The sequence below is a fragment of the Octopus sinensis genome, linkage group LG11 (genome assembly GCF_006345805.1).
Source record: "Octopus sinensis linkage group LG11, ASM634580v1, whole genome shotgun sequence".
Classification (NCBI taxonomy): Eukaryota; Metazoa; Mollusca; class Cephalopoda; order Octopoda; family Octopodidae; genus Octopus; species Octopus sinensis.
In genome coordinates this window covers 42,146,604-42,162,848 of record NC_043007.1, presented here as the reverse complement: position 1 = coordinate 42,162,848, position 16,245 = coordinate 42,146,604, and the positions used below count along the sequence as shown (strand labels likewise).

At 35.0% G+C, this 16,245-nt stretch overlaps 1 protein-coding gene across 18 annotated transcripts in view; it reads right to left on the bottom strand.

The window, feature by feature from the left end:
- The window catches only part of LOC115217047 (phosphofurin acidic cluster sorting protein 2), a 313,884-nt gene that overhangs the window by 263,219 nt on the left and 34,420 nt on the right, over positions 1 to 16,245 (bottom strand). For 13 of the 18 annotated variants that reach the window (XM_036507407.1, XM_036507411.1, XM_036507408.1 and 10 more), the window contains exons 1-2: positions 3,797 to 3,950; positions 69 to 401 (exon numbers count right to left, since the gene is read on the bottom strand). The exons of 1 other annotated variant lie outside the window; for it this stretch is intronic. In XM_036507407.1, the coding sequence (XP_036363300.1) occupies positions 69 to 250 (182 nt within the window). In that variant the 5' untranslated portion in view covers positions 251 to 401; positions 3,797 to 3,950. Of the gene's footprint in view, positions 1 to 68; positions 402 to 3,796; positions 3,952 to 16,245 lie in introns of those variants that run through there. 4 more of the 18 variants (XM_036507409.1, XM_036507410.1, XM_036507418.1 and 1 more) reach the window with 2 other exon arrangements.

The following is a 16,245-nucleotide window of genomic DNA, read 5'->3' as shown; positions in this document are numbered from 1 at the left end:
TCTGGTGTTCAAAGGAGTGTATGATGTGTTTGTGTGTGCAGAAGAGCAGCAATTTTCACAAAACTCACCTATAGTTCTCATGGTGTCTGCAACACGACGGACAAATAGTCGTTTTTGGCCTTCGCTTGCCACCAATTAGATAATTTATGCTAACTGTACCTATATCCGACATCAATAATTCTAGAGTTGTCAGTCTGAATGATGTCAAGACTGAGTTTAAACGCTGTTTTCTTGGAGAAAACATAACCATTAATAACCCAAACTCTCACTTTGATATCTTGAGTTTTTTTGTTTTTTTTTTATTTTTAGTTTACTGGAGTTAACTAGCCATAATCCAAGTAAATTGGAGGATTCGTTGCCATAGTGATAAATAAGACGAGGGCTTCTTCATATGACAAAATCTAAAAGAGAAAGATAAATTGAAAGAGAGGAAGAAGTGGAGGTGGGGAGATAAACAAGTTAAAATGGAAGAAAAAATGTCAAAATAAAAATATTGTTGGGGATATTTACATTTAAGAAATTGTTAATATTTTCTTGCAGTCACACTTGCACAGAGAACAAGATCACACATCAACATATGTGTGTAAATACATAGATAAATGCATACGCTATCCCAGAATTACTAACAAGGTAAAACAAAACATACTTTAAGAAGATCTCAATTCTGAGTTAGCAACAGTCTTCAACATGGTAGTTCTTAACCTGGAGAAGACCCCTTTCCCACCAAGGTAAAGACAAAAGATGATTTATAACTGTACAAAATTATTTTTACTTCATTCCTAACATTCTTTTGTAAGTTTCAGTCATTTCGACTGCAGCTATGCTGGAGCACCACCTTAAAGGGTATTAGTCATGTTAGTCAAAGAAATTGACCTCAGGACTTATTCTTTGTAAGCCTGGTACTTATTCTATTGGTCATATTTGCCAAACCGCCAAGTTGCAGGGACATAAATACACCCACATCGGTTGTCAAGCAATGGTTAGGGAACAAACACAAAGACACACACACACACACACACAAATATATATATGGCAGTCTTCTTTCAGTTTCTTATTTCTTTACTGCCCACAAGGGGCTACACACAGAGGGGACAAACAAGGACAAAGGGGTTAAGTCGATTATATTGACCCCAGTGCATAACTGGTACTTATTTAATCGACCCTGAAAGGATGAAAGGCAAAGTCGACCTTGGTGGAATTAGAACTCAGAATGTAGCGGCAGACGAAATACCACTAAGCATTTCGCCTAGCATGCTAAGGATTCTGCCAGCTCACTACCTTATTTTCTTTCAGTTTCTGTCTATCAAATTCATTCACAAGGTTTTGGTCTACCTGAGGCTATAGTAAAAGACACTTGTCCAAGGTGCAACACAGTGGGACTGAACCTGGAACAATGTGGTTGGGAAGCAAGCTTCTTACCACACAGCCATGCCTGCACTTGTTATGTGCATTATTAATACATGAAATTGAGATCACAAATTAATAATTCAGATAATTGGAAAAGTTATTCTGCCTTGGTCTAATCACTAGCAAACCAGCAGACATTTTGACTGGATTGTCAAGGTTGTTACAATCTATAGCTTTCACATTAAAACACAAATAGTATAAGAAGGAAATGACAAAATTCGAAGTTTGCCCAAGCTCTAATGATTCTTTTAGTTGGAAAAATATTATTGCATGCAAGCAATTATAACAGATGGTGGTTGTTGCAACGTTTTCAGCTATGCTTTCAGATGAGACAATTTTTCTTACTTTTTTTCTTTCTGCATAATAATTGAGGAATTACTTTGAGGGTTAAGGCAAACATTGACTTAAGAAAGTTCAGAACCACTATTTTAATATTTTCCAAGGAATTTAGCTTGCCTGTCTTCTGGAGAGCTTTTACTTTTTTAAATGATATGACTCCGTGCTAGTGGCACGTAACAAACACCATCCAATCGTGGCCGTTTGCCAGCCTCGCCTGGCCTCCATGCCGGTGGCACGTAAAAAACGCCATCCGAGCGTGGCAGTTCGCCGGCCTCGTCTGGCACCTGTGTCAGTGGCACATAAAAAGCACCCACTACACTCACGGAGTGGTTGGCGTTAGGAAGGGCATCCAGCTGTAGAAACACCGCCAGATCTGACTGGCCTGGTGCAGCCTTCAGGCTTCCCAGACCCCAGTTGAACCGTCCAACCCATGCTAGCATGGAAAGCGGACATTAAACGATAATGATGATGATGATAGCAAAACAGAAGCAACTATCACACATAACATGTCCAATCTATCCCGGAAGTAACGTTGTGTAGAGTACAAGGTCCCTATGTGTCACAGTTTCTCATCCAACATCCCCTATCTATTACACTGCTTCCTTACATAACATCTTAAGTACTGGGGTTGATTTGTTTGGCTGAAACCCTTCAAACGTGGTGCCCCAGAATGGCAGCAGTTCAATTATTGAAACCAGTAAGAGAGAAAAACTATAAAATTAGAAGTTAACCTAAGAATCCATTGAATTAAAACTAGAATATTGTGTGAAAGTGAGAGAGAATAAAGAAGAGCTGAAATAGAGAACAGGTGAATAACAGAATTAATTTGATATTTTAAAGTAGAGGTGTACATTTCTCACACTGAGTAATTATATATGCAAGAAAGTAAATTGAAAGCATATCAAATGAAGAAGGAAACCTGGACTTCTGTATTAGTTTTAAAGTCTAGAATATTTACTGACAGAACAGCTAATCAAATATCTGTTTGGCAAATAAATGCAACTCATCGGTTCTAAATCTGCACTGCATAGCCTTATTGAAGGGGATATAGTACTCCTCACCATCCCTTTTCCATAACTACACCATCTCACCTCTCACGACGGTCTCTTCCTTTTTTTCCCGTTGTTGCATGTCTTAACTAGAGGGAAATCAAATTGAGATTGAACATAATGATGCGTTGCGTTGTAATTGACAGAATATGTAAGACGAAATACATACAAAAAGAGGTTGGTTCGTAGAAGAAGGGGGTTAGGGAAGAAAGGTGTTTATTGCTACAGTAAGGAAATACGTCTGGAGCGAAGCATGTTTGAGGGAGACACGTCTGAATGATATACATCTGACAGAACTATGGTTGAAAGAATTACGTTTGAAAGAGAGGTATGCATCTGAAGGAAGTGCGTTTGAAAGAGATGCGTGCATCTGAAGAAAGTACGTTCGAAAGAGATGCGGGCATCTAAGAGAAGTACGTTTGAAAGAGTTGCGGGCATCTAAGAGAAGTACGTTTGAAAGAGATGCGGGCATCTAAGAGAAGTACGTTTGAAAGAGATGCGGGCATCTGAAGGAAGTACGTTCGAAAGAGATGCGGGCATCTAACAGAAGTACGTTTGAAAGAGATGCGGGCATCTGAAGGAAGTACGTTTGAAAGAGATGCGGGCATCTGAAGGAAGTACGTTTGAAGGAGATGCGGGCATTTGAAGGAAGTACGTTTGAAAGAGATGCGTGCATCTGAAGGAAGCGCGTTCGAAAAAGATGCTGGCATCTGAAGGAAATATGTTTGAAAGAGATGTATCTGAAGTACGTACGTTTGAAAAAAATGTATCTGAAGTACGTACGTTGGAAAGTGATGCGTGCATCAAAAGGAAGAAGTTTGAAAGAAGTTCGAATGTCTTGCGAAATGAAGTATGACAACAATATACTGTTATAACAACAAACCTTGGGTTACGTGATTTTGACTAAGTTCTCTTACGGTCCAAATAACTGAAAACAGTTTGAAAAGTTATCAACAAAAAAAACTGAAAACAAAACTTAGAGACAACAAATTAGCACGTACCGATAATCAATCAAAGGGTTTTGAAGACAGCAATGTAGATGCATAATGGTATGTCATAGTAGTAGTGGTAGTAGTATAAATCTACCGTACCAGAAAACAAGTGGGGCATCACCTTAGCCGTGACACAACTATACTGGCGAGTGGCCAGTAAACAATGAATGCAATTATAAGTTATATAACAATTATTTTGAACGAAGCGCCGGCTTTTCGACAAGAGGATTTGATGCAGAGTTTATAAAGCCAAGGATAGCTTATTGATTGGTAATTGATTCAAAAAGATGTTGTTGCTGGTGTTATTAAGTAAAGCAATTTAGCTACTACTTACAGCAGCAATCCACAAAATAAAAATAAACCCTCAGGTAAACACACGTACGCACGAACACACACATATCCACACACCCTCGACATACATCAGGATTGATTGATCACTTTGGAATTACAACATTGACAGTAACCCAAAATACAACAATGCTGCTGATGATAACTAAACCCATGAAATAAGCCTCTCTCGTAGTCGCTCGACCTGCCAGAAATAGTAGCCAAATCTCCGCCAGATAATTTTCCTATTGGCTTAATAAAGAATAAAGGAAAAAGAAACAAATAACACATTAGATAATGTGGTTCAAAATCAGCTATGAGTAAACTGCGGCTCACAGGACTTTCTGAATGGAACACCAACAAAACAAAAATTACCTTCAAGCTTCTTTTAGTAGGGCGGCTCGCCTGGAGATGTCTCATGCGGCCTGCTTCTCTAAATACCCAATGTCGGGGAAAAAAGTACCGGATGGTCGCAACCACTGCTCAGGAGCTAATTGACAACAACCTCTACAGGAACGCATATTGCCTCGACTCTAATCGTCTGTCAACATTTATAGCATCCCAAATATATCGGGTACATTCAGCATGTCAAGGACACCAACCCGGGTAAACAAAAGGGAAGAAAATGTCAAGAAATAAAAATTAAATTTACTGAAATAACTAATCTTATCTCTTTCTAAGAAAGGATCAGAAGAAGGGAGTGAGTAGCACTGACGATTACATCGATGGCAGAGGCGACGTTAAGACGATTGTGGTGGAGGAGGCGATTATAACGAAGGTGCTTACGATGACACAATAATGATAGTGGCGGGTAGCGATTGCGATGATGGTGGTGGCAGCGAAGATTACAACGGCGATAATGATAGCGATAATGGCTATGATGATAGTAACAGTAAATAAGAGGGAGGATGTGGTTATAATCACTACTGTCTGTATATAAATATACGCGTAATTATATACTCACTAAAACCAACAAACATCTTTTTGTCCATCAACATTGACAAATAAAAATGACAAGACAAGACATCAGGCAACTTTTGTTCGAATTCATTCAAGTATATTTAACTAAATTTCTTAAGAAACTTGACGCTGAGATTTCTCTAGGATGGCTACAGGCAATTTTTAGGCCTTAATAGTATTCATAGTTATGTATATTTTTGTAAGTATATACTTATTGTACGTGCAACGTAAGTATGCACATACAACTTATGTACGTACAATGTATGTATTATGTATTACATAGGTACGAACGATATATGTCTATATGATGTACATATGTATGTACGTGTATCTTTGCGCCTATGTATTTGCCTAAGTTAGACTCAACTATATATAAACGAACAAAATTTTTTTTTTAAATGGAGATATTTTCAAAATAGATATATCTCAGAAATTTAAGAGTGAACTTCAAAAATAAAAATTTCTTTGCAGTTTATCTAGAATTTACTAGGAAAAAAATGCAATTACTATATGGCTTAAATTGTGATGATGAAAACTACAGCATGGTGGTGACAAAACAGTGAAGTCAGTGAAAACTGTAACAAAAAAACATTGAGTGACACACTTCGATTTCAGCAAACAAAAGAAGATCTATTTGACACGGGTTAATGTAGTCCTAAATGCACTATGAGAGGAGGGGGTAAAAAAAAAAAATAGGCTGGCAATGGTTGGAACATTTCTGACCATAAGTTTGCTTCATTTTGTGTTCTGACTAAAGCTAAGGCAAATTCTCAATCCAGACAAACTAGGATTAATTTCCAGTCCTTTCACAAATGGCAACATAATTCCAATCATATGAGTTGTGACAAATACTTACTCCTATTGCAAACTATGACAAACCCTTATTCCTATCACAAGCTATGACAAATCTTCAACTTGGGACTGGTGTCAGGGTATTCAAACACCTAAACCAGCCCAACAGTGTGTACAATTCCTTCTGCTAGCCCTACAGTGTGCACCCACTTTGATAATCCCTCCAACCGTCACCCCTTCTTGCACCAGCTAGAAAGAAGAATACAGTCAAGAAATTATAATCAACTTGCTAGCAAGAAAATTGTAGTTTTATGATTGCAGATATAATCCAAGAAACCTGTTTCCTGGAAAAATTTAAGTTGTTTCACACTAAATCATATGCAAAAAAACCCTCGTTTCCCCTCACCTCTGTCCTCCCCTATTCTATCCTAGGAGTGACCACACCAGCTTTATTTATAATTTTTATTATTTTTTGTTTTTTTTTATGAGGTTTAAGAAATGTTACCTAAGTTACTTAGAATTTGAGTGGTATCTTCCAGATTTTAATAATTTAGGTAATTGTCTAATTTTTTTAGTACATAGTGCCAGCTCTCTACTACAAGTGCTAACAAATCCTCAGTTCTGCCACAAGCAGTGACAAAACATTGTGGTTAACAGAACCTGTGGAAAGTATTAAGAACAACTTTGCCAATCATTATAGATTAGCGTGTGTCTAATTATAGGATGTATAATTTGTAAGACATTTCAAAATAACAAAAAAAACCTCATTCAAAATCAATAAGTCTAAACCACTTGACCTGATCTTACAGGAAGAAGAAAAGGAATGTCTAATTTAAATTATCTATATCTATCTATCTCTCTATATATATATATATATATATATATATATATATAATATATATATATATATATATATATATATATATATATATATAGGCAACCAAAATATCCTCAGTGCCAAGAATACATGTGTGCGTGTGTTTAGACATTCTTAGCATTATCCCCACCAATGATATTTGGATTGTCTATAAATATTTAGATTTAAATAAAGGTGGAAAGGAAAGAGAGAGGAGCGAAAGAAATAAAGATGAGAAAGAGATAGAGAGAGGAGAAATAATGTAAAGAAAAAAAATGAACATAAAAAGGAGAGACGAAGGAAAGGGAAGAAAATAGAAAAAATGGGGGAAAAGGGAAAACGAATGAAGAGAATAAGAAATAGTAGGAGAAGGAGAGAACATGAGAAAAGTTGTAGGAAAGAAAGAAAAAAATAGGAAGAATTGCATATTGTTGCCATGGAGATTCAAACAACAACAACAAAATGATAGAAGTCATCTAAGAGTAACAATTTTCTTTTTATCTTTGGTAATATTTTCCAGTTCACAGGAAGGTGTAATGATAGAAACGATGCTAGAAGATTTGATTGGATAGAATATTAAAGCAGGATGTTCTTATAAGAACAGAAAATTCTCTGAAATTAAATAGATCAGTCTATCAAATAACTAATCTAATTTTTTCATTTTCCTTTTTTTTTTAATGATTTCTTTTTCTTTCGTTTTTTGTTTTATTTCATGTTATTAAGAATAGGATGGATGGCTTTTACAAATTTAGTTGCTTGTATATTGCTTGCTCAATTGTTTTTAAAATTGTTTTGAATAGTTGGGGTGTACTTAATTATTTTTCTACATCAAATCATTCAACTAATAATTAAGTATAGAACCCTTTCAGCCAACTGGGCAGTCAGATTAAAGAAAGCAGTCTCGTGCCTTGCTCAGAAAAAAAGAATACAGTGACTAGATGAATAAGATTTGAATGCACAGCCATGAAGCCTATAGTTCATCAATATCTTAACTGCAAGAGTATCATGAATAAAATTAGTCTGGTGACATGAAGCAGTGACCCGTAAATGAAAACCTTTATTCTTTCAAGACTGAGGAGTGATCAAACTAGTTGAAAGCAGCATATCTTTTATCTTAGACTGCGGCCATGCTGTGGTACCACCCTGAACAATCTTTTTTAGTTGAATGTATCAACCCTAGTACTTTTTTGTTTTAAAGCCTGGTACTAATTCTATTGGTTTCTTTTGCCAAATTGCTACATTATGGGGACTTCAACACACCAGCACTGATTGTCAAGTAGTGGAGACAGACACAAACACATATTCAACAGGCTTCTTTCAGTTTCCGACTACCAATTCCACTTACAAGGCTTTGGTCAGCCTGAGGCTATAGAAGACACTTGCCCATGATGTCATGCAGTGGGACTGAACTCGGAACCATGTGATTAGGAAGCAAGCTTCTTGCCACACAGCCACACCTGCACCTATGTAGTTAATGTTTTATCTGGAAAGTACCTCAGATAAGGAGAAAACACTATCACTAAACAAGAGTCCCTAATGTCAACAGTTTCAATGCCAATTTAACATCACCTGCATTAAAAAATATTTTTGAGAAAGGCATGAACAGCACACCATCTCATTCATCTTGCTCTCTCCTTAATAATCTGAAGCTTTTATTTCTACATTAATATGAATAACTACACATTGGTAGACTGGCAGCTGCTGGAAAGATTGGTCCATGGAGATTCTGGTTTTGCAGAGAAGCAAGAAGATGCTCTTTGCCATGTTTCCAAGAGAAAATACTTTTAAGCTTCTGAGTAAAGCTGCTTCAATACAACTAAATACAGGAAGCATATAGTGACATCGCAGCAGGTTACCACCAATGCCATCCTAAAGGAACAAAGCAGCTGAATTAAAATAGTACAAAAAGGGAAAAAAAAATGTTTAACTACTGTTGTCCACAAAGCACAGAAATCAGTTTGCAATTGCATCAAAGCACTCATGGTATTTGTGCTTCAGGAAAATAAATAAATAAAATGAAACAGATATAGTCAAGGAAAACAAAACTAAACAACAAATTAAACAACTGAACAAATTATCACTGTGTTATCTGTTTAAAGACACTTGAGACATGTTCAGCTTTTTAGCAAAAATCTCTTTTGTGGATTGAATAGTTCAACAATGATTCTGTCAAAACTTATCTTCCATTGGGAATTTCTAGTATGAAATCAATAAAATAAGCAACATTGGTGTGAAAATGTGATACATTATGGACTGAAGGGTAATGAGTTCATATATTCCTAAAATAAACAGCTGGGACTTAAGGCAAAATATATTCTAAATGCTTAACTTGAATTTAACCCTATAATGCCAAAATGATCAATATGCAGCAAAAAAAAAAAAAAATTCATTGGTTTGTTTTTTTTTTCATCTTATTTAACACCATAACCTAGTTTGTGGGTGCCTTTAACAGCATCTGCTTTATTGCAAGCATTTGGGTCAAGTTTTTAATCTGAGAATAACTTTGCCTCTGTACTTTCAGTCTTGGCAATCCTAAAAAGAATCACTAGGCATGACCTTGTTCTTCTAAGTAATAAAGACAAGTGGGAGTGCATGTTTTGTGAAGAAAATTTAGTTTCTTACTTACATACATACTCACACACATACACAAATAATTACTCATCAACAACCATGTATCATAATTCTTACAGATAATAACATTCAAATGTAAAAAAAATCCCTTCAACATTGCTGTTTTCTTCTCATAAGAATGTAGTATTTATAGTACCAAGAATTATTAATAACATGTAGTACAAGGGTTAACAAGCTGAAATGGAAATAGCTTTCATACCATTTCATGCTTTAAGCAGATGGTTTTTAAGAAAGTTTATTGCTGCAACAATCTGATTCAAGACTGCAGCAGAAAGCATAATTCATTTAGTTCATATCCTACTACTGGTGGCTTTAAGGTGTCATTTTTATTTTACTGTTTCTAAAATTGCCATTCCCAGCATGCCAAGTAACCATGTAGCAACTTCTTTGTTGATTTGTTTTGAAACAAGTGTTGTTTTCATAGTTAAACATCTGACTTTTCAATAAATAATCATCAAATTTTGATGAGACCAATATTTTTAATTAACAGTCATGTCTAATAAGGTCACCAGAAGTACCCATAGCCTTTACAGACTTTCCTAAATTGAGGATAGTGATAATTATGTGAGATTAGTACAGCTGATGATTCAGAGAGAAAAAAAATATCAATAGAGTGAGTTATTCCTAAGCATAGCTATGGAAGAAATTGACTGGAAGTAGCATTTTGAGACAGAGTGGAGGATAATGCTTCTCAGACCATTGAGAGAGGCACATGAAATTATCCACCATCTTTCTAACAACAAATTTGGCCACCTTTTTGAATTCAGTATCTCTGCCACCCATGATGGACATGCATATAAAATCAAAAAACTACAGCTGCCATGACTTTCAGAAACATAGTCTCATGCTTAGGATAGCCAAAACATGGAATAAACTACCTATGCCAGTTGTTAACTGTCAGGATACTGTATTCTTTAAAATTTACTAACAACTGTTCCTGTTGCTGTCTTCAAGCAGTTATTGGCTATCATTTCTAGCTTTCTTGACTTATTGCTACTTTCTATCCTTTCTTTTACCCTTTTCCAATGATTTGTAATGCACCTAAGTGCTGTATATTATAAACTTATTACTATTTATTATAAAAAAACAGGGAGCAAATAAATAGGTTTATGTTGGATTGGTACACAAACAAGTTCAGAAAAGCAGAAATCATAGTAGTAGCTGTTATCAGCTAGATAGTCTGAGGCAAGCAGAAATATATACCTTATCCAAAGAAGAAAGGCAAACCAAAAAAGCTGCTGTAATAATACTTCAGCTTAATCACTGTTGCCAGTAAAATCTGAATGTCACAGCTAATATAATTAAATAAATAAACCCACATTGATTTAAAAGTAGAAAAGTGTATTAAGAAAATTAACTAGAGACATGGAAAAAACAAAACCAACAATAGATAAGTGGTTTTGATCTAAAGCCTTAAATATGTATGTTATCAGGATTAGTAGGAAGCAATAAAAGCTCTAAATAAACTAACAAACCTGAATAACTGATAATGTGAAACGGTTTCTAGGAAGTTAAATGATAAGGAATTATCTTTGGCTTTAATGTGTTACACTAAACACAAAGTATGATGTAACTGAATGGCTGAAGGAGTAAACTGTTCTGGGAGTAACTGAACAGGGAGTAATTGATCAGGAACTAATTGTCCATACAGTCAAACAGTTCAAGGAGTAGCTGAGTAAGCCTGAAAGAATGGTTTAGTCGCATTATAGCATTATGGGGAACCTCTTGTCCAACATTATCAGCATTATTAAGCAAAAAGGAAACTGAAGTCTTGTAAGTCAGTGATGAACAACTCCTGACCCCACTATCTGTTAGAAATATCAACAAAACTTTCCTCAAATTACATTTTTATCACCTTAGAAAGAAAGGCTACAATCCTAGATAGGAAAAAACAGCAAATCAACTGAGATATAATAAAACAAAGTGAAATATATAATGCTTAAAAGGATATAATGCTTGAAACGTTTGATCAGGATTGACCTAGGGCTAAACAACTAACAGGCAAAGTTCAAGATAAAACATAATAGGCAAACAGTAATCTAATAAATTTAGACACCACCACCACCATCACAGACATGTAAGCATCAATAATACATAACCATTCACAAACATGCATACCACCACCAATTGCCAAACATGCAACAAACACATACATTTAACAGAGACAAATATACCTCACTGCTCTAAAAGCAAACACTCTTCATACAGCCATCCACTATTCATAGAGTTAACCAACCCACCACTACAACCACCACACAAAACTATCCTCACTACAAATTGCATTTGTATTTAGCAAGCAAATCCGATGTTACTAAGGCTTAACCCTATTAAAATGGCTGCATTATCATCTTAATACATAAAAGTGAATGTATAAAATGTATGTTCTGTATGTATCATTCAAATAGTAAGCCATAGTTTTGCACATAAGTATCTGAAATTTTGCATAGGGGCACATCTTTTCATGAAGCTCAAAAGCTAGGTAGCTTTTTTTCTGAAACAGTATAAACCCCAAAACAAAGCCAGGTATTACTTGCTACTAAGTTATTTAGATAGAAGCAAATAAACGAAATATATAAAATATATAAAAATAATTGTAAATAAACAGAATTTTTAAAAATGCTTGTAATAATAATTCTTTCTATTATAGGAACAAGACCAGCAATTTTGAGGAGCAGAGAAGTCAATCATAACTATTCCAGTGCTCAACTGGTGCTTATTTTATCAACTCTGAAAGGATATAAAAGCAAATTTGACCTATGTGGAATTTGAACTCAGAATGTAAAGCTAAAAGAAATACCACAAAGCATTTTGTTTAGCCACGTAATAATGATAACAACAACAACATTTCCCGCCTTTGCTGTTTCTTTTTTATTTAACACCTATTTTTCACTTGTGCATTTTTTTCCCCCCATTTTTCTCTTTACACCCGCTTTACCATGTTGTAAGATAGGTTTATCAGGGCAATTATTTTTACAACTGGATTCCTCTTCTGCTTCTAACTACAAAGTGTTGAATCCACCTGCTATGAAAGATGTTGAATTGACTCACATGAACAAGGTAAACAGAGTTATTAGCCCTAGTTGAGAACATAACAATGTAAGCAAAGTTTAATAATCTAGCTCCCACACAATCTGTGTGGTGAAGGCTAAGCAACAACTGCATCATAATCAAATATAAATATAACAAAAAGACAAACGAGCAGTGGAATAGCAGAGTGTACTAAATACTTAAATATTTTGTAATATTTAGTTACAACCCTATGCATTCTAATTTAAAATACCATTATGAGCCTCTACATGGTCACTGAACCTGCTAGAAATAGCAACCAAATACCTTCAAATCAAATCCTATATCTTAAGTAGGTAAAGGTTATGTTGGACAATGTAGCCTAATACACTTCTAAAAAGAAGAAAAAAAAGAAAAAAGACAGATGGACACAGAATTTGTTTTGTTTTTTTTATCAGACTTGACCTTGGGTTAAACAACAGCTATAACTCCTATCAATTCATTGCCTATCATTCTCTCACAGTTAAACCCCCACCCCACATAATCACCATCAATGTACAGACATATATTCAATAAGCTACTCCTCACCCTGTACCCCCACCCAAGTTACAAAACATTATTTTTATTACTCATCATGATAATGGTTTATAATTATCTGGAGTAGTGAATGACAGAATTCATAGAGTGACAAATGACGAAATGCCTTGCATTATTTGATTATATGTTCCGAGTTCAAATCCTACCAAGATCTTTGCTTATCTTTCTGTGGTTGATAAATAAATACCTGTCAAGTGCTAAGGTTAATGAAGTAAACAATACCCTACCCTTAAAATACCTACCTAATTGTGGCAACAATAAACAAAAAGATTATTTCAATTATTATTATTGAGGGTATAAGGTGGTATGCTGGCAGAATCTTTAGCATGCCAGAGATAAAACTTAGTGGCATCTTATCTGTTTTTCTGTCCTGAGTTCTAATTCTGCTGATAAAAAAAAAATAGGTACCAGCTATATACTGGGGTTGATTTGAATGACTGCCTCTTCTCTACAAATTTGTGGTGTTGTGCCAAAGTTAGAAACCATTATTATAGATAGTGTTATTTCTTCTATTTAGATTTCCATAATAGCATCAAGTTGGCATCTGAACAGTACGAAAGAAATGCATTGCTGAGCACAAGGAATTTGAAAAACAGTCTTCTATTTGATGTGCGTTTTCCTGAAATATACAATATCTATTAACAGAAAACTTTTCATCTGTAATTAGTTGTTATGTTTGCACTGCTGTTACAGTAACATGCTGCTAAGAATCTGTGACAACCCCCTATGTCAAAATAATCTTCACCTTATTGGTATTCAAACCTTGGAAGAAAGAGAAAATAAAACAAAAACAAACATTAATACAGTTATCTAAACAGCCACTTGTTTACTTAACCACGTAAATGTTAACTAAATTAACTAGCTGGCCACCTGTTTTGTTAGCTTTACGGTCCATTGGATGCATAAAGTTAGCTTTCAAGAAAGGCTTATCTCATGGGAATTGAAAAAAGTGACTGGTTATTAATGAAATAAAAGAAATTGTTTTAATGATATTACAATTACTGTAACACCTATTTGCTAGCCTGCTGTTATGTTGTTGTGGCTGCTGTTTAGCCCTAGATCAGCCCTGATTGAGCACACTTATGATCAAAGGCATTTTGGTAATGCCGCAAACACACACCAATATGAAGGTGTGCGTGTATCACAGCAGAATGCAATGTGAAGGAGATTTGGCTGCTATTTCTAGCAAGTTGAGCAACTACATAAAAGCTCCTTCTTTGCTTGTCATAGCTGATACAAGCTTTCATAACATCAAGTAGACCAGAGATACTTCTCAAGCCTTTCTTAACCCTTTTGTTACTGTATTTATTTTGAGATACACAGTGTTTCTTTCAAATACTTAAAATATAACAAAGAATTTAGTAAAATAACTTAGTTATCATTCAGCTAGTGTTAGGAACATAAATTGTGACTAAGGTTTGGTAGTAGACTTTAATTCAAAACTTATGAAAACAAGACATTTGTATTCAGAGCCGGTTTCAGCCGGGTCGGTAATGAAAGGGTTAAAGTAACACTCTTAGGGAATATGATGCCTACTCCTAGAAGTGTAATGAAATAAGACAGATACTCAAATGCATTAGTCAAAACACAAGATGAATTTAAGACCTATAAATTAGTATTGTAGTTCAAAATTATAGCCATTCAGCCATATGGCAGAGTAAGAGTGATCAATCAAAAGAGAAACTGAAATTATCTAGTTAGCCTAGATCCTTTATATTGGTGAGATAGGCAAAGACATGACTGTATGGTCAAGGAGTTTGCTTCGCAATCATGTGGTTTCCTAACCATGTGGTGCTTCATAATTCTAAGCATTCAATTGCAGAGAATCACATGGAAAAAAAAAAAAATTATAAAAAGCCTCTATTCCATTTTGCTACAAAATACTTCCCCCACCCGCTCAGCCATCTTTTTTTTCTCACATTTACAAATTTCCAGAAATTTTTTCCTGGCTACATTTTCTCGACCAGAAAAAATACCTTGCGCTATTTATTCTGTCTCTTCTGAGTTTAAATCCCACCGAGGTGAACTTTGGTTTTCATCTTTTTGATGTCGATCAAATAGTATCAGTTGAACACTGGGATCAATGTAATCGACTTACCCCCTCCTTTCAAATTGTTAGCACTGAGCCAAAATTTGAAATTATTATTATTATTATTATTGTTATTATTATTAGCAGCACATGTTATCAAAGATTGTCATTACATTCACTTAATCCAGTCATGGCAATAACAAAGTAAATCTCACCAAGCTAAATAGAGCAAAACAAAGCAAACTAATTTTTTCGTTATTGCTTTACATCACACATAAGACAACACTGCAAGTGAGAATTACCAATACTCATTTCACCCAGTTCTAATTATCTCTGATGTTTCTCCCTTAAGATTATCCCTGTGATGTCTGCCTCAAGATCTAAGCCTTAGATAATTTTAATTATTTTTTCATTTTGTTGCTCTTTTTACTTTATTTTTTTTTTCTGACTGCCAGGCGATATTTGATCCAGGCTTATAAAATATACAGGGCTAATCCATTTCCAATACCAAAATGATTTCATCATCTACAATCCTTTCGCTCATGGTTGATAACAATACCAAATCCCCAAATCTGCAGGATCCTTCTCAAACAGTCCTGTACTTCCTTCATCATAATCAATGTTTTTAATACTAGTGTCAAGTCAGTACCACTACATGGAATTAATAATGTTTTGCTGTCTTGGGAGAGTCATTATACCAATAATAACAACACATGCGCAAGTTCAATTCTACTTATTATTAGTCATTTGGTTAAATATCTCACCAAGTAAATAACTGATAATTTGTTTAACACATTGGTTAAATAATCAATTTTTTGTTTGTCCATCAAATTTATTGCATTGTTATTCACCTTTTCAGAGACCATTGACACTACTCACAGAGTGAGTAGAGAGTCATGGGTCACTCCCAAGACAACAAAATTTGATTCAACATTATTTCACATCAAGAACCTTGCAAATCAAATACAAAAGCGAAACATAATTATAATTGTTAATCTTTTGGACAGCTGCCATGTGGAGCACCACTGGCAGGTGTAACTGATCAAATTGATTCCAGTGTTTTCTTTTTTTTGGTCTGGTACATATTCTATCAACCTATTTTTTTTTGCTGTAAAGCTAAATTAAGGGAACAAAAATAGACCAGCATTGATTGTTAAGTTGCATTAACATAATGGGAAGCACACACACACACAGATGTATGGACGCACACACACACGCATGCATTGATGGATGCACACACACACTCACATAAAAGACCTC